Source organism: Macrobrachium rosenbergii, chromosome 43, assembly GCF_040412425.1.
Source record: "Macrobrachium rosenbergii isolate ZJJX-2024 chromosome 43, ASM4041242v1, whole genome shotgun sequence".
Classification (NCBI taxonomy): Eukaryota; Metazoa; Arthropoda; class Malacostraca; order Decapoda; family Palaemonidae; genus Macrobrachium; species Macrobrachium rosenbergii.
The window spans coordinates 55,256,095-55,281,163 of record NC_089783.1 but is presented as its reverse complement, the minus strand read 5'-3'; the positions used below and the strand labels follow the sequence as shown (position 1 = coordinate 55,281,163).

The window sequence follows — 25,069 nt, the reverse complement described above, 5'->3', positions numbered from 1 at the left end:
GGAGAGAGAGAGAGAGAGAGAGAGAGAGAGAGAGAGAGAGAGAGAGAGAGAGAGAGAGAGAGAGAGAAATAGGTGTCCCTGAGTTTTGGCATTCTGAAGTTGGCAATCTACATATATAAAAATGGATGTATGTATGAGTGTGTGTCTGTATGTATGTTCCAGCATAACTCTAAAGCACATTGAGCAATTTCAACCAGACTTGGTATACATATGACATACTGTCGGGGTAAGACATCACTGGCACCAAAGTGGGAAAGGGTGACATAAAATAACTGAAAACGACAGATATTAGTGCCTAATCCATAGTTGTCGAGGTCGCTGAGATGAATAGTGACACTTCCGATGCCCTTTAAGTCCAAGTTCCGTTCCAGTAGGAATGGGGGATGGGAGGGGTGCAAGTCGGGTTGCCGTGGCAGGTGCAAATGCTACAGGCTTGGGCTTCCATGCACAGCTTTGTGTAGCTGCAAATGTGAGGTGTAACTATAATGTTGCAAATGATTCAGATACATCTGAATGAGAATTTCGTCACAGTAAAGGGTGACACCATGCATCTTTAAAATCTCCCGTATTTATGAAGTTGGAACACATTTTGCCCCTTTATTCGTAACCTCTCGGCATCAGTTGCGACGCCAGTTTTAATGACCACAAATCAATCCTTTCTCATTTTGTATTTTTTCATATAACCATGTAATTTTGTCTGCCATGGAATGTACTTTCATTCAGTTGGGGCCCCATCTTTCGTTATGTGTGGAATGGTTTGTAAATTGTGGGACCCTTTTAATTTTTTCATATGCACTGCATAATGCCACATTGATGCATGTTCCACTTATTATTTTCCAGTTCATTACCACACTAATCGCACAGTTGTCTGAGTATGCTAATTTAGGTGATATCCAGTATGGGTGATTTCCTTTTCTTCATCAGTTCCTGTTTTCTACAATCTTCTTCATCTGTTCTCAATCAGGGTTTAATCATTTACTGTCGACCTCTGCTCAGATTCAATTTTATTGGTGTGACAGTACACGTTCCATGATTATTTAATAGACTCAGTTTATTTGCTTAACCAATTTCAGAAGTGTTTTTCTCTTACCTTTCCCTCATTTCCACATTTCAAAACTGCATCGGTCATTAAGGCAATTTTGTCCTGTCGTTGTGTCTTTGTTTGTCTGTTGTAGCATTTCATATATGCTGGTTGAAGCAGGGAAGCATTACAAATGTTCAGAAAATTCTTTCTTCACAAGTTTATTTTATGGTTCTGTATAACAACTGAGACTGTTTCCAATTTCCTTTTTCGCCGTGTTGATAGACTAAACGTATCTTCACAGATTTTTAAACCTTACATCAGGAACCTCACAAAGAGTTAGATTACTTTTGATTCCGCACACCATGGTACTCTTCTGATTTTTCTCTGAGAAATTGTCTCATAGTCTATTTTATTTTCCTCCTTGCAACTTTCTTCATTTTTCTCTGAGAAATTGTCTCAGAGTCTAGTTTATTTTCTTCCCTGCAACTTTCTTCATTTTTCTCTGAGAAATTGTCTCATAGTCCATTTTATTTTCCTCCCTGCAAATTTGTTCGTCTTCAATAAATAAAAACTAGAATGCAACATTCGCTAAGTATATCGTGCAACTTACATGCGTAAAAAATACTGTGTTGCAAGTAAAGAGAATATATCTTTTATTATGATTGGCGTAAACGGTAAATTGCAACAATTTTATTAGAAAATTATATTTACAAAAGACATAACATAATGCAACGTTCGCTATAAAACTAAGCGTATCATGCACCATACATATATAACAAATACTGTGTTGCTTGTAAAGAGAATAAATCTTTTATTATTAATGAAGTGCATGGTAACTTACAACATACTTTTTAGTAAATTTCATATACAAATGACATGACATTTGAGTCATGATAGAAAAGATTTCAAAGACACAACTCCGTGTTGCAACCAAGTTTCTGTCTAATAGCATCTACCCGCTTGGAAGACGGCTACGCAAGACGGAGCCGTAACCGACGACGGTCATTCCAGCTGATCGACGGTAAACATGGCTGATTCCGCTGAAGTGATTCGAGACAGGGCAGCTCGCAAAGCTGCCATCAAGAAAGAGTTTATAAAGCAGATCACTAATCCACATCGCCATGCTTCCGGGGAAGGCGGTGCGCTGGTGAGTAACGTAACCGTAACGGCAAAGGAATGGGCATAGGGTATCCCAGGGAATAACCTCTTGTTTGTACCCAGGGGGCTACTACACCAGTCTTCTTGCCCTAATGGCACCATACCCACACTCACCGGGCACCTTTGGACGAGGGTTCTTGCAGGTATAGTGGGTAGTGCCCCGTAGATAAATTCTAAGACGGTATATGCACTAGCGGATCCAGAAAAATTTCAGGGGGTCACCAATTTCCATATACATACACCACACATATATATATTAATATTATTGGTTTTTCAACTTTTTTTCTACACTTTTATGGTCCGGATACTGGCGGTGCATCTGTTTCTTGTCGGCCAAATGGAATGTCCCTTCGCCGTGTTTAGTACTGGCCCTCGGGGGCGGTTGGGTCCCTGTACGTTAACAAGTTATTGCACTTGTCGGACGGGATATGAACTGTTCGAAACAGACGTCCCCGTGCTCTGTCTCGTGAAGATCGCGTATGGAAACCCCCTGTTGGATGGACTTCAGGGGTTAATTACACTCAAGTGCTAAAAATTAAAGGTAAATTCATAATTGGCAACCAAAAACTGTAGAAAAAGTTAAGTTAGAAGGCAGTCGCCGCCGCGGAGCTACTGTATAGTTCTACCAGATTATTATTATTATTTTTCTCAAAATATTATTATTAGTTCCATAAAAGATTTTTTCCCATTTATGTTATTGGTAGAACTGTTATTGTCTAAATCTTCAATATTATTATTTTGTCATTATTTTTCATGGGGGCACATGCCCAGGTGCCCCCCCCCATCCGCTAATGGGTAAATGGCTCATTATCTCATCTGTACAGCACTATACACACCCTTTTATATATTGTCCTGCCTGAAAATTCTATTAATAAACGTGGGTAGTATGCAGAGTAGGGGGTCTCAAAATATTTGGGGGGTCCAGGGGGAGAAGCCCCCCTAGCCAGGATATGACATGATGGGGGTATTATTCAAAGTAGGGAGACAGGAATATTCAGTTACTTGGGGTGGTCCTTAGGGGGCAAAGCCCCCTTGGCTTGGTCAGTGCACAGTGCCCTAAGTTAGGTTAGGTTGGACATGGCAACCAGGGTTATTTAGGTAGAGGTAAATCTGGTTAGGTTATGTTCCCGCTGAAATGCGTACTGTACTAGGCTGGTTCTACAGTAGCCATGACCCCCTAGGCTACTTTGCATTCACTCCACAGGTTTAGCTTTGCAGTTATGAGCTGGTAACAGTTGTTGAAGAGGCACCTTAGGTGTTTACTCAATTCCTTGCCCCTCCCGCAAAATGGCTTCATCTAATCGGCATCAACATCAGTTTTTACCAGGACGACTGGCTTCTTCGATCCCTGTCGAAGGAGAAGTGCACAAAGGACTTGCAGACCATTCTTCACATTACTCTGGAACTAGGCATACTCATGAACCTTCCGAAAGTCCCAGTTACCCCCGACACAAGAGATCCTCTATTTGGCAATGATTCGCAATTCTCTAACTTTTCGGGTTTTTCCGTCCCCCAAGAGAATCGCCAACTGCCTCCATATGATCCACACTTTTCTCGCCCTCTCATCTTGTTCAGCCCATCAGTGGATGAACCTACTGGGGACTCTAGCATCCATCGAGACGTTCGTCAGACTGGGCAGACTCCATATGAGAGTCCTCCAATTCTACAGCAAAGCCAGCTAGGACAGGGAATCCCATCCAGACTCTGTCGTGTTTCCCATAACTCAGGAAAACAAGTTGGACCTCCAGTGGTGGCTGTGTGAAGAAAGACTTTCGCGGGGAAAGTCTCTTCATCCTCTGAGCCCCAACCTAGACTTTTACTCATATGCCTCAGATCTAGGTTGGGGAGCCCTTCTGGGGAGTCAGGACATTTCTGGGATGTGGGCCCCAGAATAACGGAATCTTCATATCAATGTCAGGTAGTTAAAGGCAATTCATCTAGGTCTTCAGTGCTTCTCAGTCATGACCTACAAGAAGACAGTGGTAGTCCATGCGGACAGTACCAGTGCACTGACGCATATTCAGAAGCAAGGAGGCAATCATTCCTTTTCTCTCTGCCAGGCAGCAAAGGATCTTCTCCTGTGGGCAGACCAAAATTGAGTGATGCTGGTCACTCGATGTATTCAGGGGAAACTGAACATTCTGGCAGACAAACTAAGCCATTGGAAGCAGGTCCTTCCCTCTAGTGGACCTTGGATCCCCTAGTCTGTCTCAGCCTTTAGAGATTATGGGCAAACTGACTTTGTACCTGTTTGCCACCTCAAGAAACCATCGACTTCCCCTCTTCTGCTCTGTCTCTAACTAGATCTGTAGATGCAACTTCCTCTGCATCTCCTTTGACAAGGGACGTAGGTGGAGAGAGCACTATGTTGAGTCTAATTGCTATAATGTTGCTGTGTAATGCTGTGGTTCTCCCATTTCTTATGAGAGGTTCAGGTTCCACTGAAAATTCTCGAGTGAGGGGTCTCTCAGATGTTTGACTGTGTCCCTTGTCAGCCTTTGCATTGGACAGCATCCTTCCTTGGACAGTACCTCCCACCTAAAGATCAAGTCTTCTTATAAAGGCCAAAAGACTGTATATTCTCAAAGAAGAAAATCAGGTTTCAGATAAAATGCATTCCAGGTATACAAACAAGTTCATGTACTACCATAATCCTATTGCCTAACCATCCTGACACTTGTCCCCTTAGTGAAAGAGGAGGGCTGACAGGTGACTGGGTGATACCCCTATCCCCACCTGCCTGGCACTAGTTAATTTCCTTGTTAACAAGCTTCAGTCACTGAGCCAGTTTATGTAGAAGAGATTGCAGTATTCTATGTCTACAAAATGCATTTTATCTTAAAAAGCACTTTTTTTTTTTTTTTTAAGATAATTTTTTGTATGTATTTGCCTTTTTTTTTTTTTTTTTTTTTTTTTTTTTTTTTTTTTTTTTTTGCAATCCCTACTACTGTATTTGCATTGGAAGGGATGAAATTATTCCTTTGCATAGATTGGTTTAGAATTTTTTTTAATAATTTTTGTTTTGACGTATCCTTTGGCTGTAAGCTATTACTGTAATCCCTTGAAGTTCATATGATACCTTTTAAATGCCTCCCCCTTTAGTTTCTGGCGACATCAAATGACGTCAAGAAAAAAAGTAACCGTTAATATTTTAATAGTAGCATTGGGATGATGCCTAAAGAGTGTTTGGAAGTGGTTTAACTCTGATTCCCACATAAATAGGGCTGTTGGAAGGGAATTATTATTAAACCTGTCTAAAACTGAAAACTATAATTTTGTTTATTTAACTTACTTTTTCCAAGTACAATAATTAATATAAGCATCAGAGAGAATTTATATATCCGTTAGTTTTTTATAGCTATTATCAGAAATTAAGGGCTTATATTCTCAGCTAACTTCAACACATTCTGACATGATATTGTTTTAATTTTCAAATATACCAGTTTATATAAAGTACAATTATTTGGCCTCAGGATGACACCAAACCTGACATGCTATCATAAAAAATTCACGGCAAGCAGTAATATACAGTAGAATGATCTAATTTCATTAACTTTAAACCAGAACAGCATATGTTTTACCACAGATGAGTTTAGGCCCCAAGAATCTCAGAGGGTTAAGTACACACATATATAAATATATGCACTTAAATGTAAAAGATTATTCTCTCTTTCAGTTTGATCCAGCTGTGCAGAGGTATATGTCTATGAAAGTGACCTTGTATGATCATTTCAAACCCACTGTGAAAACTTCTCTCATGGGGCTCGGCTTGATCGTTCTCCCCATCATCGGCTATGGATACATGATGAAAGTTCAGCATGTAAGTCATTATCTGTAGTTTGTCGAGCCATATTTTTCACTTTTTATATGATGGTCTTTGTCTTCAGTTTTGGTTGATTTTGGTTGAAAGTTATATTCAAGAATGTGTTCATGTATATGTACAGAAATGTTTTTAAACAGGTTCCTTTACCTCCAGTCAGCAATCTAGACCAGTACCCTCGAAATTGGTGAACAATTCACAAATGCATGATGTTACAGGAAAGAAACCTTATATTTTACTTAGGCCTATTGCCCAGGTAGGCTAAATAAGCTTAGTACTTTTTTCTACAGTGGACCCAAAGAATCTTGGCGTATGTTTTAACGCTTAAGGGATGGGCTAAATATATATTAAACACCCCCCTAGACTGGGCAAACTTTAAGGTTGGCCAATTTAAGAAACATCAGTGGAAAGAGGAAGATATGCTGATGCACATGGTATAAGAAAAAAAATTCTAAAAATTTTTCCATACCTTCCACAGGAAGTTGAAAGTGACTATTTTACCAAGTTATACATGTTTTTTCTAATATCATAACAGATAAGAACTAAAATCCGTAACAAATTCAAAGTATATTTGTTGTAAAATATTTATGAGATTTACTGCTACGGGGAGATGCAGTAACTTTTTGTGAGGTATACATGTTTGATAAGAGTCAGTCAAACTTGTAATGAAATACTGTACGCACAGTAAATCAAGCAAAGTGAAAAAGAAAAATGGCAGCACACGATACTGCACCAAAAAACACATTCTGTGTAGAGACGGTGATGTCAATATTTATACAATGCCTCGTGTAGATGTAAACATACACAGGCATATTATAGTAGGACCAAAATTGAGTGTGCAGGGCAGAGCTAAAGTAGATTAATATAGTGGTGTCAAATGTATAAAATTCTTGGTGTATAAATTATATTGAACTAGGGTGTTGAAAGAACAATTATATATACAGGCAGTCCCCGGTTTACGACGGTGGTTCCGTTCCTACTCTGCGTCATAAGCTGAGACATCTTTGAAAATCTTAAAAAAACCTTAGAAAACCTTACTTTTAATCCTTTGGGTGACTTGAAAATGATGTAACCTGCATTATTATTGAGTTTTTCATAAAAAAAAAAACTCCAAATTATGATTATTATGCCGTTTTGGAGCCATGTTCCGTCAGATTGGCGTTGTAAGCATCGTAATCCCGGAACATGCATCGTAAACCAGGAAATAATTTCTGATGAATGTTTGAAAAGCACCATAAGCTTGGAATGTCGTAAGCCGAACCCGTCGTAACCCGGGGACTGCCTGTACAGATTTGTCCCCAAAATTATTTTTCAACTAAAAAGTTCTCCTATTCATTTTTATTGCCAGAAGATTTAAAAAAAAAAAAACTTACATTCGTCGTAAACGTGGCATGGTTTTTGAAGACCTTTGCCAAATGTACTGTATGGTCAAGAAGTCTCCTAATCTCATTTAACGACCTTGATCCAACTATACAAGACAATGGAGAGTTCCTTAAAGCACTCTTACGCGCCCAGGCAAAGGAAATTGTCTCCTCTTTGAATTTTGTCGTGTAAAGTATGTGCACTATCATTGAAAATGCTTTTCTTTTCTTTGATTAACAATTGTCTTGAATTCATTTATTTAAATAAACATGATATATACATGTATGCATATACCCTGGCACTTATATGATTAAAATGGTGAAAGGGAGAAAGAGAGGGGCAAACATTCTTTGGTTTTTTCTAGTATGACTTGGTGTTTAACCCGATTCATAAAGGGAGCCATAGTCATAGCAGATATTTGATGTTTAGAGGAGGCTAATGGTTGGGAAGTGCAGTTATCTCCAGTGAAGTGTGCAAACTTCTTCCCTGCCACTTTCACACCAGAGGAGGTGCTTGTACCGTAGGTGGCAGAGGTGACTCCTTTGGCACTGTTTGAACCAGCCTGTAGGCTGTATCGATCTCATGTGACAGAGGTTATGTCTGAACAGCTTACATCCAATGCAGTAATTTTGCAATGTTGGAGACCATCACTACAACTTTCCTTTAGACTGTTTAGTGGTATGGCCTATGGTTAATGCGCTAACAGTCTGTGTTGTGACTGGAATCTTATTTAGCATGTAATGGCAATTAGGGAGGTGTAGGAGTCAGGTGTAAACCCTCCTCCTTGGCATTCCAAAGTGCTGTTCTATTGGGTGAACTTGGTTGCCTGTAAGAGAGTTTTGTCTGGAAGCAAGATTCGCTTACGAGTCGCTTCTCACTTTGGAATTCTTTGGTGTTGGGCTTCTCTCTACTCTTTCTGGCCTACCCCACACCCCATTTGAAAAACAAGAGAAAGAGGGAATTGACAGAAAATTTTGCTTGAGTGTACCCCCAAGCAAGGAGTTTCAGGACTAGGAGACCCTATCGAAAAGGTTACACCACCGTCCAGGATTGAAGAACAAAGTTATTTTAGCGGTGTGTGTCACTTGGTGGTCACTCTTTTTTTATATTTGTCCTCAAAACTTCTGAAATTGTGTCCAGGGGAATTAGCCACAGCAAATAAGGTGAATTAAAATTGATGCATATGCATAAACAAATTAGTTTTGTTAATTTTTTCTTCTTGACTGTCAACTATAGTTCATAAAAATTGGGCAACAGAGGCCTCAATAAGTAATGGTCAGTATTTATAAAACAAAAATGGGTTAATTTATATTTTCAGTTTTCAAATTGTACTTTGTGATAAAAAATTGGCTTTGAACTAATGTATTGTGTGAATTCTTTCCAGGATGCTTTTGATCACAAGTGCAGAACTGGGCAAATCCCTTATGCTGAGCGTAAATTTAAGTTTATATAAGGTGATGCGATGCAAATTTGATGTTTTAGAATAGATGAAATTTATGTATAGTCTATCAAGTTATGAATTAACTGAGAATAATTCACATCCCATCTGTACAGTTTATAAATAATTTAAAATTTACTTTACTTTTATTTTAACCTCCAAATTTGTTTAGTGTATGAATCATTATCTTACATCTGTGAAAAGTGTATGGAAAATCTAACTTGGTTGAGTGATTTACATTTGCCTGGTAAACTATTTAACAGACTTTACCATTTTTAATCGTGCTTTATCTTACAAAATATATGCTATAGTGAGTTACTGCATGTAATTCTTCACCTACACAAACAACTGAAAAGCAGTGTAAGAGGGCCGTAAAGGTCTAGGAGACTGAATTGATGAAGGCCTGGGCCAGATATAAATTCATGCAAGAAGTGCACAGGATTTTTATAACATAACATTATTGTATTTGTATTACAGTAAACCACCCGTATTCGCGTTCTCACAATTCGCGAACTCACGTATTCACGGATTTCTCTGTGGAATGTATCTACCAATTATTCGCGGAAAATTCACCCATTTGCGGTATTTTTCACCGAGAAATATTCACTAATTACTGTATTTTCGTATTTTCATGACTAAATACACTTTTCTTGATAAAACTTTTAAAATACTCAGATATAAGCATTTTTTGGGTGTTTTTCTTGCTTTTAAACTATCAAAATAGGCAGTTCTAAGCGTTTTTAGAGGGGTTTTAAGTATTCACGGGTTTTGGCTCTCTCTCTCTCTCTCTCTTAAAAAATACATGTATTTAAATATGCACTGAAAAAAAAAATACATTTTACTGATATTTTGCTGTTTACATTATTATTAATATTTGAAAATTACGAAATAATTTATTGTAAAAAATGCATTTAGTCATGAAAATAACATTAAAATACAGTAATTGGTGAATATTTCTCACTGAAAAAATCCGCAAATTACCAAATTTTCCGCAAATAATTTGGGGATAAGTTCCACGGAAAAATCCACGAGTTGGTGAAGCCGCGAATAGGGGGGTGTCCCTCAGGTTGTCACTAGAATCTCATATGGTGGAAGGACATAGTCAACTTTTATCAATGTCCCTTTCCATAATAGGTTTTTGTTTGCCTCTTAGACCTAATAGGACAGGTCTTCTAAACCTGAAGTTTTCTCAGCGTAAGTGTAAGTATTCAAGGAAAGATCCAGGTCAGAGGCTTAGTATGATAATTGCAGTGTACATCCTTCAGTAGGTGCACTTTTAGATAAGCATCTCATCTCAAGTTGTTTTCTGTTGAAAATCCTCCTCAGTTGTAGCCTCAAGTGGTCGTTCCATTTGTACACGTGTCTCTCAACAACAGACTTGAGTCTACTGGTGTTTCTGGATCCTGCAACCTACATTGATGGTGAAATACTCCAAAGATGCAATATTATATCCAGTCTCTTTGTACCCTTCACTCTTGTGAGAGCTGTAACAGAACAAGTTTTTCACTTTCAGGAAATTCATGAGTAATTATATCATAACTAGTCTTTACAGGGAAGGTCTGCAAATCTATTAAACCCAAGGCAGCTGTTCTTAGTTATAATTCAGTATCGCTTGCTCCCTCAGCTTCCTGAGATTTTAAGCTTTGCTGAATACAAATCTGCAATTACTACATAGTATTGAGCACAAGTAAAAATTATGATTATATTTTGTATAACCAAGGATTTTCTTTAGTTTTTCATGAATTTAAATATTAACAGTTTAATTTTTTCAGAAACTGATAAGCTTCAACCTAAGCTTATGAATCATAATCTTCATGTTTAAGAAATCAATTCTAATAATTTGCTTTCCTAGTTACCTTTTTATTGTTTATTATTGAATGCATTTGACCACATGAATCACCTATGGTCTGAAAATACAATAAATAAAAGTTCACTGGAAAACTATACATTTTATATTATTATACATACTTATATATCATCTACCTCCTTATTTCTCTTTCTCCTGAAGAGAGCTACAATATGATTCAAAACTTCGAGGACTCTTGTAAAGCGTGCTAGGAATAATTTTTGTAACTCCCAAATCCTTTAAGCGTTGAATCCTTGTTCTTGTTCGGTGCTCTGAGTACTTCAGCAGTCGTAGAGAATGTCTGAAAAAGTTGGGATGGTGCTTTTAAAAAGGAATAAATTAGTATTATACAAATTTCATATCAATCAGACAAAAGTATAAATCGGCAATTACAATTAAATATGAGTGAAACTCTAAAAATCTGCACTAATGGGAGAAAGGGGGAGCTGGCCAGTTCTTAGCAAAGTTCTAAACAGCGTAGCCTATGATATAATCGTATGGCAATACAATTTTATCTTTGCTGTCTCCCAATAAGCTAATATTGATAAAACAAATATGAGAAATACAATAGATTTAAATTCAAAATTAATACTTGCATGAAGAGCTTAAAGAACTATGATGTACAGTACTCAATACATGAATGACATTGCCATAAAAATCTCTCTCTCTCTCATGTTATTCTCTCTTGTAATAATTCATGAATAATTTCACTCTGATTTTTAATATAAGGACGATACCCCATCTCTCTCTCTCTCTCTGTACTATAATGAAATATGAATTACAGTATGGTATTAAGCTAACTTTTAAATTAAAGTGCTTTGGGAGCATGATTTTGTCATATTTAGGGTTTACACTCTAGAAATAAGCATTTGCTGTACATGTTAGCATTTTTAGAGACTGTACCAAACTTGTGCGAATCCTCACCTTACACGAGGGGTTCTGGAACTAACCTCACGTAACTTCGAGGTATTACTGTACAGTAGATTTATGACCAGACCTAACTGATTGTCTATGTAAACTAATGGTCTCTGCATCTTCTGATACCTCACAAAATTATTCATTCTCATCAGACCACTCCTTACATTCTCACACTGAGGAAAAAAATTCACACTCATTACCCCTATCACTAACACCCGTGTGGCCATTACGTCCAACCAAATACATTTGGTTTACACAAAAATCATTTGCACAGAACCTAATGCTTCTATCTCTGCTTGTTGTAGATAACATAAAGCAAAACAAAACAAGCACAATACCATACAGGAGAAAACAGCCAGAAATATTCAAAATTATTAAAGCTGATTCACACTGTATGCACAAGCACAGCATGAAAGATTCTGACAAGATCAATAACATTCCAACACAACCTGGTGGGAAACAGGGGGACTACAGACAGTCCATTCAGGTCAGCCAAGCATTATTCTTTTGTATAGTTTGAATGCTGACCGCTATTAACAGCACGAAGATATAAGCTAACTTTAACATGGTAAGATTCATCCCAAAAAAATACTAAATGGCACGGTGGATTCGTATTGTAAGACTAGCCTCTCAAATGCCTTGATTTTATTTAGAGCTTAACCCTGCACAACACTGATTAAACCATCTAACTAACTGTAACAGGAGTTGCTTCATCTCTAAACTGTGATACTTTATTTCTTAGTCAAGACTAAAATAAAAAGGGGGCATAAATTGCAATTATGAAGAGAATCTACATTCACAACGCTTAAGGTTTATTTCAATTATGAGGTTTAAATGAAAGGAATCCCACGTCTTTCTCTGTTCTGAATAACTTCTCTATTAATCAAAGGGAAAAACAATGTCTGTCCTTTGGTGACACCATACAGTTTAACAAAATAAAAATATTTCAACTTACAGAATCTGTTTAGTAGAGAACCCTTCTTGCAATAGCATGTCAATCATTTTCTTCAGTTTTGGAACATTCATTCTTCTTAAAGTGTGGTCAAATTCCCCTTGATCCCTGAGATCATCTAAACTGCATCCTAATCGCATTATCAAATACTCCTCAAGAGATCTGCATTCACCAAGAACATCCTTCTGAGACTGATATCTATTGAGGGTCCTGTAAGATAAAAAAAAAAAATTTTTCACACTTTCAATGTTCTATGCATACAAACCAATTATGTTATATGTGGTTTACTGGTGACCCAGTAGAGCAGAAGAACAAACAAAGTGGTAAATCTAAACTCTGTGACTCTAAGAATCTTTCTGTGGGCTAGAGGCACTGTACTTCTTTTATGAACCATTCAAAGTTAGCATGTTTCAAAAAGCTAATTTTTATGAATTCAATTCACCCCCTATGATTTCTGGACCACCAATTCTTGAAGCTTTCAAAATTAAGCCTATTGTAACTACACACACACACACACAATGTAGCATGAAAAATAGTGTAAGCATTTGGGAGAATGCTTTTCCTATATACTTCGGCTTCAAATCCCTTAGTGTTCGTTGCAAGAGACGGTAGTGTTGATTCCCCGTTGTTTTGGAGTGTCAATTTTAGCAATAGTACCAAACTATTAATTTTTTCAGGCAATGTATATAACATAATTAATCTTCTGTGCTAAAAAGAGCAAAATTGTTTCTACATATCTCTTCCATGACTATTTCACATCCTTCTATATAAATGGTAGGTGATAACATTACTTCATACAATTCCATACACTGTATAAGTTTGCAAATGTGTGAGATACTGAGGAACCTACAGATATTCCAAATGTCTGTCTACATGTACTACCATCATACTGCCATATTGCATTACTGCAACACTTGATATTCTAATGTTTAACTAAACTTTTCTACACAATATGACTCATTGGTCTGGTTAAACTGCTTAATAATAATAAACATAAACATGGCAATGGCTAAAGAGGGGAGAACTCGAGAAGGAATGATAACAGCGGAACAAGATCAGGCCCTAAGATCCAGATATATTCAAAGAACAATATATGGAAATAATATCTCACTCATACGTAGGAAGTGCAATGTGAAAGACGAGACCATAAACCACATGGCGACGAGACCATAAACCACATGGCAAGTGAGTGTCCGGCGCTTGCACAGAACCAGTACAAAAAGAGGCATGATGCAGTAGCAAATGCCCTCCACTGGAGCCCGTGCAAGAAACACCAGCTAGCCTGCAGTAATAAGTGGCACGAACATCAACCTGAGGGAGTGACAGAAAACAATCTGGCAAAGATCCTCTGGGACTATGGTATCTGAACAGATAGGGTGATACGTGCCAATAGACCAGACGTGATGTTGATTGACAAAACCAAGGAGAGAGTATCACTCATTTATGTGGCAATACCATGGGACACCAGAGTAGATGAGAAAGAAAGAGACAAAATTGATAACTATCAAGACCTGAAAACAGAAATAAGAAGGATATGGGATATGCCAGTGAAAATTGTACCCATAATCATAGGAACACTAGGCATGATCCCAAGATCCCTGAAAAGGACTCTGGAAAAACTAGATGCCGAAGAAGCTCCAGGACTCATACAGAGGAGTGTGCTACTAGAAACTGCCCACATAGTGAGAAAAGTGATGGATTCCTAAGGTGGCAGGATGCAACCCAGAATCCCACACTATAAAAACCACCCAGTCAAATAGGATGACTGTGATAGCCTACATAATAATAATAATAATAATAATAATAATAATAATAACAATAATAATGTACTCAATAAAATAACATTTTAATACAATAATATTCCATTTACCGATGAAATACGAAACTAAAGTCAAGCGTTTGTAATTGTACGATTAAAAGGAAGCCAATCATTTTACACTATCACTTTTGCATTTGTATCACAGATGCAGTATTTGTGAATACAGTACATTCTTCTTTATACCAAACAGCATTTATATTAAGAATTTTATTAAGCATCTCTAAGTATTAATTGAAAATTCATTCTTAAGGGAAAAAAAATTAATGTTTACATCAACATGTAGCCAACGAATCTGCCTTGACGTATATTAAATTCCTCTAAAATGCCTATGAATAAAAGAATCTTTATTTATATAAATATGATATTTTTAAATTTGAATTTTGCAATGACTTGATTACAAACTTATTCACATAAAAGAGAAAATGTAGCAAAGCAGAAACACTCAAATATTGGCACAGAAAAAAGCAGCTTTACTGGGGTCTGTTACACCAAGGTTTTAGCTTACTTGCACTGGCAAATATGATAACATTTTGATAAAAAGAGCAGCCTCTTTCTCAGGCTAACAAACACAATATGTGTCAATTTCCCTGGAATCAAAGAACCGACATTTACAAATCAAAAAAGGCGAGCATTGGTAAACTTCATTTCAGCATCTGATACAAGCTGTGGGCTTAACAGATCATGTCATTATGTAGAAAATATGACTTTTATATTTCCAGACTGACAAATCCAGTAAGCTGAAGTCCATTACGCTGATGTGATACTGTAAGTGTTTGACACCCTTAAGAATAACTCCAAAATGAAATACAACTCTTAATTAAATTAAAATTGTTTTAACTACACAACTAAAATGGCTTTAACTATATAACCATACCTCTCAAAAACTTCTTCAGTACAACGACACATCCACAGTTTTGGTCTCTTGCATCCAGCTCTTATAATTGCTTGCAATCGTTTCTCAGCTATGTCCATGTTATTAAAAAAAATCCACAAGTCATTCAGAATGTCTTCTCGCTGAACATTGTATTCTGAAAAACAAACAGCATTCAGTCACTTACAAAACATCAATCAGAAAGGTATCAAAATGCCTACCTAATGTCAACTTGAAGGAATGAACATATTTTTATAATTTTGAACAATTATGGATGAAATATTCAAAATAGATTAAAAAAAATAGAAACTGCAAAATTACTTATCATAAAATAACAAATAATATGCTCTGTTAGACTAACATATTTTAATTACAATTTAAAATCTACCACACTTACTATTTAGGAGTGCTATATACACTTCAATACGATGTAAATCTATCGAGAGTAGTCGATGCACTTTCACTATTTTTTCCGTTAGGAGATCAACTGGTACCTATCCAGTGAAAATCAAAGAATTTCATTATAAAGATGTTATAAATTTTATTCACCTAGGTTAACTGTGTCATAATACTTAAGCAGGTTATTTTATCAAATTATAAACTGGAAAACTCTTCAACACAATTTTCATATTTCATAGACTTATTCCAGCTTTGTAAATGCCCTTCTTTTGACTGTTTCAACTTGCAGACTGATATTAAATCCAAAATACATCCCACAGATACCACTGTACCTTGCTCACTTTTCACTTGTTGAGCAATTCAAGACTGCTGCAATCAGTAGGAATGGAAGGAGGTAAAGAACTCCTACTGAAACCATGATTTATCATATAGAGTAAATGTATCAAGAATTTCTTGAACCTCTGATGTGCATACCTCTGTTTGCATCACTGTAACAAATAGCAACCAAGGTGGAATTAATGGAGAATTGCACCACTGGAAATTCTTAATCACAAGGTTCTGGTATTACTGAATTACAGCTAGCATACATGCACCTTACTAATCCTGAGGTCCCAAAGTGATCATGTCCGACTGATTTTATATGCAAAGAACAGTCTCGTGGTAGTCATCCTAATACCCCACTGACTTTTTCATATTTCTTTTAAGGCTAGCAGTAATCATTTCACATTTAAGTGAGCAAAGAAATGCAATAAGAGTTGTTTTAACTGCATTTTCTACCATCTTATTTCTGTACCAATAATACTCTCAAGCCAATACTGATACATATTGGCAAAAATGGCATATGTGAAGAAGCACTGTAATTATAGTATATATTTTCTACTAAATTTAAATCATGCTACACAGAACAAAAAACACCATCAAAATTCTATTTTTGCAATTATAATACAGCTACCTACTCAAGCAAATCACACTTACACTTACCATTAATTGGTCCGCAATGTAGTAAATCCTGTTATTATGATGGGGGATCTCTTCCCATTCTGATTCAAACTGCCTCTGGTACTGTCGTATTTTGTGAAGTGGAAAGTAACAAAATCCAAGCCCCTCAAAGTAATTTTGAAATAAGTATGGCTCGGAAAGTTTACTAATTTTAGATGCTACTTCACCTGTTGGTAAAAACATAAAATGAGAAATATTACAGCAATTTCCATGTTCCAGAGATACAAACGCTTTACTTAACAAAGTCTGTTTTTTCTGGCTGAGACAGAAAATCCATGCTCTGCATTACAAATTCAGAACATGGATTAGCAAAAGTTAGGTTTGTGAAGCATCCCCTGCTGATGGAATAATGTCTCTAGTTTCACTAAACTTATTTTTTCAAAGTTGTACCTATATGACCAGGTAAATCATGGAGGACACTTCCTATAAGCTAATGGGCTTTAAATAATTTACTGAGATATTTGTGTTCTGTTCACAAAAAAGCATGGTTTTTATATATAAAAAAAATTTTTCATCAAAACCTATTCAAATGTCCCCCAGCGCCATTTTTCTTGTTTAGCAGACATGAAAAGGTGCTAGGTCCACACATGGACCTATCAATGGACACTAATTGCTTTCCTGGTAATTCTTGTTAGTTGGTTATGAATAGCCACAACAAGGGGAAGGGAGGTGGCACTTTATATATATATGACTCAAGGGTTTGAATGAAAAATAGCAGATTATAAAAGTAACTTGTACTAGCCTAATAATCAAACATGAAGTTCTTGACATAGGGATTTAGCTTGTAAATGTGTGCTGGATTGGCCATTCACACTCATTGACAAAGTAGAAAACTACTGACAGGTAGGGGGAAGCCCTGCCCACCTGTCAGTCTGCACTCTCGTTTGCCTTTCAGCCCAGGTACCAGAGAGAGGGGTGGTTGAGGTGGGCCATTGATGTGAAGAACTTCAGGTTTGTATGTTAGGAAAAATACAAATTACTTTTAAAATTTGCTAATTGTTCCTACACAAATACAAACCTTTGTTCCTTACATAGGAGACTTACCCATTGGTGGGAGGAATGTGAACCTGGGGTGTTATTTTTCTGGTCTGTTTAGGAGCAGAGAAAGGGACCCCGCATCTCTAGCTTACTGAACATATGGGATGTAGCAGCTGCTAGGCTTCCAAATCATTAAGCAAAAGGTTTGTATGCTAGTACTTAATCAGGCCACAAGAACCCATACTGAAGTGTTAGAGACAAGAAAACAAGCAAGTACAATCCACAAGTTTGCTTTATTGTCTGTTCTCCTCCCCACTTCCCAAGCGAGGAGGGGAACTTGCATCCCTTCATTGCCAATGAAAAGACTGGTGCCCTGTCAGATACTAGCTAACCTTCACTCACGTCTGTCTAGCTTGTACTGTGTACGGGAAGGCACTCTGACTCTCCACTTATGGGAGAGAGAGAGTGGGAAGAGAACCAGTCACTCCTAACCCGTCTCCGGCCAAACAGATACCTAGACGAGGTGCTACTTGTCCCAAAGGGAGCGGGGCGTACTAGCTGAGCAGCCACCACTGGTCCATGGAAAGCATGTCCAATGCCAGTGGGCAACATTCCACAGGTAAAACATCTTGCAGGTGATCGTACACGATCACCTCTCCGCACGCAGTACCTGAAAGTCTACAAGTTCCTAATGAGTGCCAAGTACAGGGTGATGCCCCTACATAATAAGCCCTTGTCCAGGCTGCAATTCTCCTTCTACTGGAAGAGACAACACCAGCGGATCAATTTACAAAGCCAGGTGAAGTGTACACAGAAAACTTCTTCCTTTGCTCTGTAAGTATTAACCAAAGAGTTGTCGACATACAAACCTGAGGTGTTGAGTTTCTTCAAGATAATACTGCAGCACTTAAACAGACCAGTAGTATCTTACAAGAGTCACTACTGACAAGCCCCTCAGTTACGATAATGGGAAAGATTTAAACTGGCATGACTGACAGTTCAGAATCTCCTCACAAATTTCGGGACAATTCCAAATAAACAGATCTCCATCCTCCTGAGTGCCATATAAACAAGAGCCCAGATGACTCACTTATACCTATGACGATGTCAGAGCTAAACAAGACAGTCACTTTTTTCCCAAACAGGAGTTTAGGGACCAACATCCCTGTTACCTATCTCCGACTGTAAAGCTGGTGTCTAAAGGTATCTGGAAATTAGCCCTAAAGTGAGACACACACTCTGCGCATTGCCCAGGAGTGCATCCTATCCCTCCTTGGATGCATCAGACCATGTAAACATCCTTGGGGGAAATAACCTATGGGCACTTACATGTACAGTTCCCGTCCAGCCATAGTCTCAATCCCCTAAAGACTTAACTTCTTAAGACTCCAAGTTGGGAAAGGAGGGGGAATTCCAAGGCATACTCACCATAGAATAAGACTCAAGAATTCTTATTCAGTACAGTATTCTGTCATAACTATTGAATAAACCTGTTCCCTTACAAGTAGCATACATACAGTAACCTCTTTCTAAGGACTTCACACCAATAAACTCAAGTTCCTTCCTTTCTCTGTGAGATATTGAAATGAAAGTATAAATAAAAATAACTAATAAAAGAATTATAAAAGGTACCGGGAGTCTGCAGAAGAATCCAGGGCATCCGTTGAAGCTGCTTTGATGTTATGTCAAAATCTTTGAGAGAGTGAAGAGTGCTACTGATAACAGCATCAGCTACAAGAAAAAACTTAGGGGACTGAACTGTGGTTACAGCTTCATGACGAGTCATCCCAAACACACTTTCAAGTTCTTGTAGAATGCTTTCTCCAACTGGTATCTATAAAAAAAAGAAAAAGAAATGTAAGTTACTGATCATAAAACTCATTACCAAAGGAAATCCCAGCCCACGATCAATTCTTACAAATGTTCTAGAAAATTATATTTTCACAATAAAATTAAGTTTCATATATACTTACCAAGTAATTACATAGCTAACGTTTCTACTTGCGCGGCAGCCTTTTTGAATATTCGTGGTAGCGATTCTATCATTTTGCGTAGGTGACGAGCCCCGCCCACTATTGAGGAACACGAGAAACAACCTGGGCAATAAGCTCACTTTGTTTGTGCCCTTATGTCCATAAGGAGGGAGGAAGGCTGGCTCCGATCCTGTAATTACTTGGTAAGTATATGTGAAACTTAATTTTATTGAAAAATATCATTTTCTTATAAGTGACTTACCAAGTAATTAAAAGCTGAATCCCACAGTGAATGGAGGTGGGATACATGGATATGTTCTACTCCAAAACATTAAAGCATGGTAATGACTTTGAAATAGAAAATTTGGCTAGCATTAATACAATGCTTGTTGTTTCCTTACCTGGTAAGAGAACTACTGCAGCTCCCCTTGAAAAGCCTTTCGCTCTGACAAGCTTGCGGACAGCCTGAAGCCTGCCAGAGGAAGAGCGGACAACACTTGGTGGTGTCCTGAAGTGGGGCTGTTCAAGTAAATACGGCTTTTGGGGAAGAAATCTTGGAAAATCCACCAATAACCATAGAAGGCCTAGGAACCACTCCTTCAGGGGCCAAAATGGGGCTATGAGGGTCATAGTTACATCGTGATGAGTCTGAAATTTGTTTATCACCTCCCTGACCAAGCTGAAGGGTGGAAAGGCGTAACGATCCAGATTGGACCAGTCTTGCAGCATGGCGTCTTGCCCATGCAAGAAAGTCTGGGGATGGGGAGCAAAAGAGAGGAAGGCGACGGTTCCTGGAGGTGCAAACAGGTCTAATGTTGGCCTGCCCCAAAGTTTCCGAAGATCCAGACAGACCAGGGGATCCAGGGTCCGTTCAATGGGAAGGACCTGCTTCTGACAGCTCAGCTCAGCCAAAACATTTAATTTCCCCCTGGATAAACCGGGGTGACCAAAGTCACTCAATTTTGATCCGCCCACAGGAATAGATCTTTTGCTGCCTGGTAGAGAGAGAAGGAATGAGTGCAGCCTTGTTTCTAGATATAGGCTATGGCCGTGATATTGTCCGCATGTACTACTACTGTACTGTCTTGTTGCGGGCCATGTTCGAGAAGGGCGGAAGGCCTAGATGAACCGCCTTCAATTCTCTGACATTTACATGTAGACTTTGTTGCTCTGGGGTCCATGTACTGGATACATCCTGATAGGAGAAGGAATAGCAGGACTAGCTTTTAAACTAGGTTTAGGAGTGGTTTCTAGGCAAAGTGATCGTTTCTCAGCTCTAGAAGCCACTTTCCTTTCTATCCCTTTTTAATTCATCCAAGTGAGGTCTAAGTACTTTCCACTGTTTCTCATCCCCCATCAGAACATTCATTGCATGTTTGCTCCCTGCTACATTCTTTCTCCCTACATTCACTGCAAACCGAATGTGGACCGTAACAAGATCTTGTCAACCTAGTTTTACAACCTTCGCTGCAATAGAAAAGACTAGAAGAGCTAGAATATGACATGACTATGAAACTAGGAACCTGTTACAAAAAACTAATAAGCTGACAAAAGCTCTGAAAGCTACCAAAATAAAGTAATAATACTTCACAAAAATCCTGCAAATACAACTGAAAACCATGAAGAAAGCTGCTGCAAGAAGTACTGATGCGTACATCAGGGCCGGCAGAAACAAAGTGAGCTTATTGGCCAGGTTATTTCTCGTGTTCCTTGATAGTGGGCGGGGCTTGTCACCTACACGAAACAACAGAAGCGCTACAGCAAATTTTTAAAACGGCTGCCGTGCAAGTAGAAACGTTAGCTATGTAATCACTTGGTAAGTTACTTATATGAAAACAAAAAATTACTTGATCTCTAAAAACAAAACTATGTACATTTCAACCACAACATAGTGGTATGGATAAGCAGATACCACCTTCCATAAAGTTTTCTTAAAATCAGAATTTACTTTTTCATACAAACCCATTACATACTTACATCACAACCATATTTAACAGCCCATGAAATCCCACATAAATCTATCTTTTAGCAAACGAAAGAAAAGCATACTTTGACTGGTGGCTCTGTTCATTTACACGGGGTTTCCTGAGTTCCCAGTACCAAGGGGCGTGCATAAAACTAGGTTTTGACGAAAGAAAAACCTATTTTTGGTAGCCGCTGTGAGCCCTCAAATAAGTTTAGATTGAAAAATCTCCATATTCTTAATAGACATCACTATTAAATATTAGCAAAAGTCACAGGAAAATTAACATTACCTTCCTGTTAAATTCTTTTTGTCTTATCCTCCAGTGTTTTGTTGGAAGTGCAGCCTCTTGACTACGAATGGAATCTGATACTGAGATATCATCTCTGCCTTGTAGATATCTGAAAATTTAGAACAAAATACAGTATACTTTAAAAATCCAAACATTTCAAATTTTGCAAATTTTGCACAATTCATCTTTGGAGTGCTGTTCTATTATCCATATGATCATCCCACCTCACTCACACACATACACACACACACACGTATGATGTGTCTAGTCATGTACGGCAGTCCTATCCTATACACAAACAATTCGTTCAATAACCAATGCAAATTTATATATATCAGTGAAATCCACGTTACATTTTGAGCGGCCATGTAAATTAGAAACTAATAGCTATGTAATTATTTGGTAGGTTGCTTATATAAAAAGTAAATTTTTATTTTAAAAATTTGTATTTTTGAAATTAATCTTACCTCTTTATTGCGATAGCCGATTCCCACTTGAAAAGGGAAGTGGGTAAGTGTATGAGGACTAAAAAATTCAAACACCAAGAGAACAAAATAATTTCTACTCGACGGCAGCTTGAATTTTCAAAATTCACAGAAATACTCTACTTCGTCTGCCCAAATTGGTGACTAAGCCCCGCCCACTTTCCGGGAAGGAGAGGGGACAACCTTTGAAAAGCGTTTCCATTTGTTTTCTGACGTCCTAGAGCTCACACAGTTGCAAGAACGCAGCTTGGTTTTTGGAATCGTCTTGTTAGCTTCTCGTTTCAGTGAAATACTCGGAATTAGTTGCCTTCGGCACTAGTTTTTTGTTGTTTAACAACTGATTTTGACTTTTTCTAACCGATTTTGACTACGTCTGTCTAATTTTGATTATTGTTTGCGACTTTTGTGTCAACCGGCTTTTTCTCTTTGCAAGATTTGCTGATCAGTGTTTGAATAGTTCGGTAGTTCCTTATGAGAATCACTGTTAGGCTATTTTTTTCCTTACTGTTCTCCAGGGATATTTTCACAGCAAGTATTAACCTTTGTAACTTTTTGTCTATTTTTTTATTACGTTAGGCTCTAGCTTATCCAGTTTTCGGTACTGCAGCAAAGGCTGCAATACCAAGTTAACAAGAGTTTCTTATGACGCTCATACCATGTGTTCTTCTTGCAGAGGTCAGGTCTGTTCAATTAATCTAACGTGTGACAAGTGTGTAGGTTGGGATGAGAAGACGTGGAAGAACTTAGTTTCTCATCGCTCTAAGCTAGAAAGGAATAGAAAGAGAAAAGCGGCCGCTACAGCCGATAGTAAAGGCTCAGATAGTAGCTCAACTCCCAAACCTCTCCTGTTTCTAATGTGTCTTTTGCGTCACGCCCTCCTGCCTCCTGCTCCTCCCCCCCTCACCTGGCTCCTGCGCTCCCGAACTGGATCGCTTCGACAGTCTTGAGAGCAAGTTTGACCAAAACTGGGTGAATCAGTGCATTTTTTTATGAATAAATTCAAAGATAAAAGTGCTAGCGAAGTCATTGTGGAGGAGGTGGCTACCCGTCCCGCCGACTCTCCTGGGCAAAGGTCACCGCCAGACTCCCCTGAACCCTGGAGGAGGTATACTGGAGGCCCAAGGGAAAATTTACTGTTATTTTTTGGAGTTGACTGTAATTAACATGTAATTAATGTAATTGACATTGGAACTGATATGTTGTTGTATTCTGGCCATCCTGGAATGCTGTCGCCTATGCGCAGTGTTATAGGGGAGGTTAGGGTGCGTTAGGTTAGTGTAGCTCCTTTTATAATGGGTTGCCTTAGCCAATCCCTTCTTGAACGTAAGGCTCCCTAATGACTTGCGCATGCGCAGAACCATTCCATAACAACATGGCATTTCGTGCACAGTTACCCTGCAGTTTTACCGACCAGCCTGTCATGTTGTTATGGAATGGTTCTGCGCATGCGCAAGTCATTAGGGAGCCATACGTTCAAGGGATTGGCTAAGGCAACCTATTATAAAAGTAACTATACTAACCAAATGTTCCCTAACCTAACCTAACCTAGCAGGCCGCGTTAATTAGCCAGGGGCTCCAGGGACCCCGCGGCGAAGGAAACTCCACTTTTTACCAAAAGCTCCCCTATAACAGCGCATGCACGGTAGCATTTCGGGAGGACCAGTGTACAACTTCCGAGTTTAATTACAGGTTAATCACAGTCGACCGCCAATAAATAACGGTAAATTCTGAATAAGCAACCAAAATACTACATAAAAAGTCACTTTCCAAAGTAACACCCCACACGGAGCTACTGCTTCGTTCCACCAAAAATAATAACTTGAATAGAAAGTCCTACAAAATGGCGTCAAGCCACGCCAATACTTACATATGAGAACGCGAATCTTTGTCTGATGACAACCCAGAGTGCTCTCCTGCGACTGGTATATGCAACACACAATATCTTGGCCTCAGCAAAGACCAGAGACAATTATTCTTTGTTCTCGCGTGAGAAGGGAACGATGCTTGCACTGCCGCGTGTAGTGAATTTGACAGTTTCAGACATTTCCCCAGAGTTCTCGCGTTGAATAGCATGTTTCATACTGTCACGTTCCTTTTACAAACTTAAAAACTTCAATACACGACGGAAAATATAGTAAGGGAAATATTAGTAGTAGTATTTGTGTCCTGGAAACCTATAACGGCTCCCACCTGTAATTCCTATCGTCAATCTGGTTCTTGGTTCATTAACGGGGTCTTCATTAAAAAAAGCACCCTATTTCTTAGGCTCACTTCAACTCAGCTGTGGAAGAGCTTTATTATTCCTAATGATGATGACAATATGACTGTTTTATGCTCACACTAAATGGTAACTTCATTAACAAAGCACCCTACATTTCTTAGCTTCAGCTCAGCTATGAAAGAGCTTTTTATAATTAAAATAATAATGATGACAAGATGGCTGTTTTATGCTCACACTAAATTTTTAAGGTTTCTTTCACATTCAGTATTTTATCCCTTTTGCAAGGAAGACAGTTTTCACTCATAATCTGTTCCTTTCTAGTCTCGTTTGCATCTTCTAGTTATATGATTATGGGCAATGCTACTTGAATGGTTACTTCCCTTTATTGTTTATACTGATAACTATGTTGTGGAGTTATTTTCCTTATTAATACCCGTTTAAAGCATATTATCATTGTAAGTAATTGATATTGACACACAAACTTGTATGTATTATGTGACTACATTTATTATCTATTCAGTAACAATATCGAGTTAATTATTTCACATCTT

The 25,069-nt window shown here is 38.1% G+C and overlaps 2 protein-coding genes across 4 annotated transcripts; one reads left to right on the top strand and one right to left on the bottom strand.

Moving 5' to 3' along the window:
• The first annotated feature begins 1,968 nt into the window (after positions 1-1,968).
• ND-B15 (NADH dehydrogenase (ubiquinone) B15 subunit) lies at positions 1,969-8,940 on the top strand. Its single transcript, XM_067087349.1, has 3 exons — positions 1,969-2,171; positions 5,859-6,002; positions 8,749-8,940. The coding sequence occupies exons 1-3, from the start codon at positions 2,052-2,054 to the stop codon at positions 8,815-8,817; spliced, it is 333 nt and encodes a 110-aa protein (XP_066943450.1). The 5' UTR covers positions 1,969-2,051; the 3' UTR covers positions 8,818-8,940.
• Positions 8,661-24,504, bottom strand: mTTF (mitochondrial transcription termination factor). 3 transcript variants are annotated; one of them, XM_067087347.1, is made up of 9 exons: positions 24,165-24,504; positions 21,813-21,921; positions 19,217-19,418; positions 16,589-16,773; positions 15,606-15,702; positions 15,212-15,365; positions 12,522-12,728; positions 10,771-10,949; positions 8,661-10,286 (listed from the first exon to the last, which is right to left on the bottom strand). In XM_067087347.1, exons 1-8 carry the CDS (start codon positions 24,368-24,370, stop codon positions 10,790-10,792), a joined length of 1,320 nt encoding a protein of 439 aa, XP_066943448.1. In that variant the 5' UTR covers positions 24,371-24,504; the 3' UTR covers positions 8,661-10,286; positions 10,771-10,789. The 3 variants fall into 3 exon arrangements, with proteins under 3 accessions (XP_066943448.1, XP_066943449.1, XP_066943447.1); XM_067087348.1 differs by having other exon boundaries at positions 10,786-10,949; XM_067087346.1 differs by lacking the exon at positions 8,661-10,286 and having other exon boundaries at positions 10,737-10,949.
• Between the last annotated feature and the right edge of the window lie 565 nt (positions 24,505-25,069).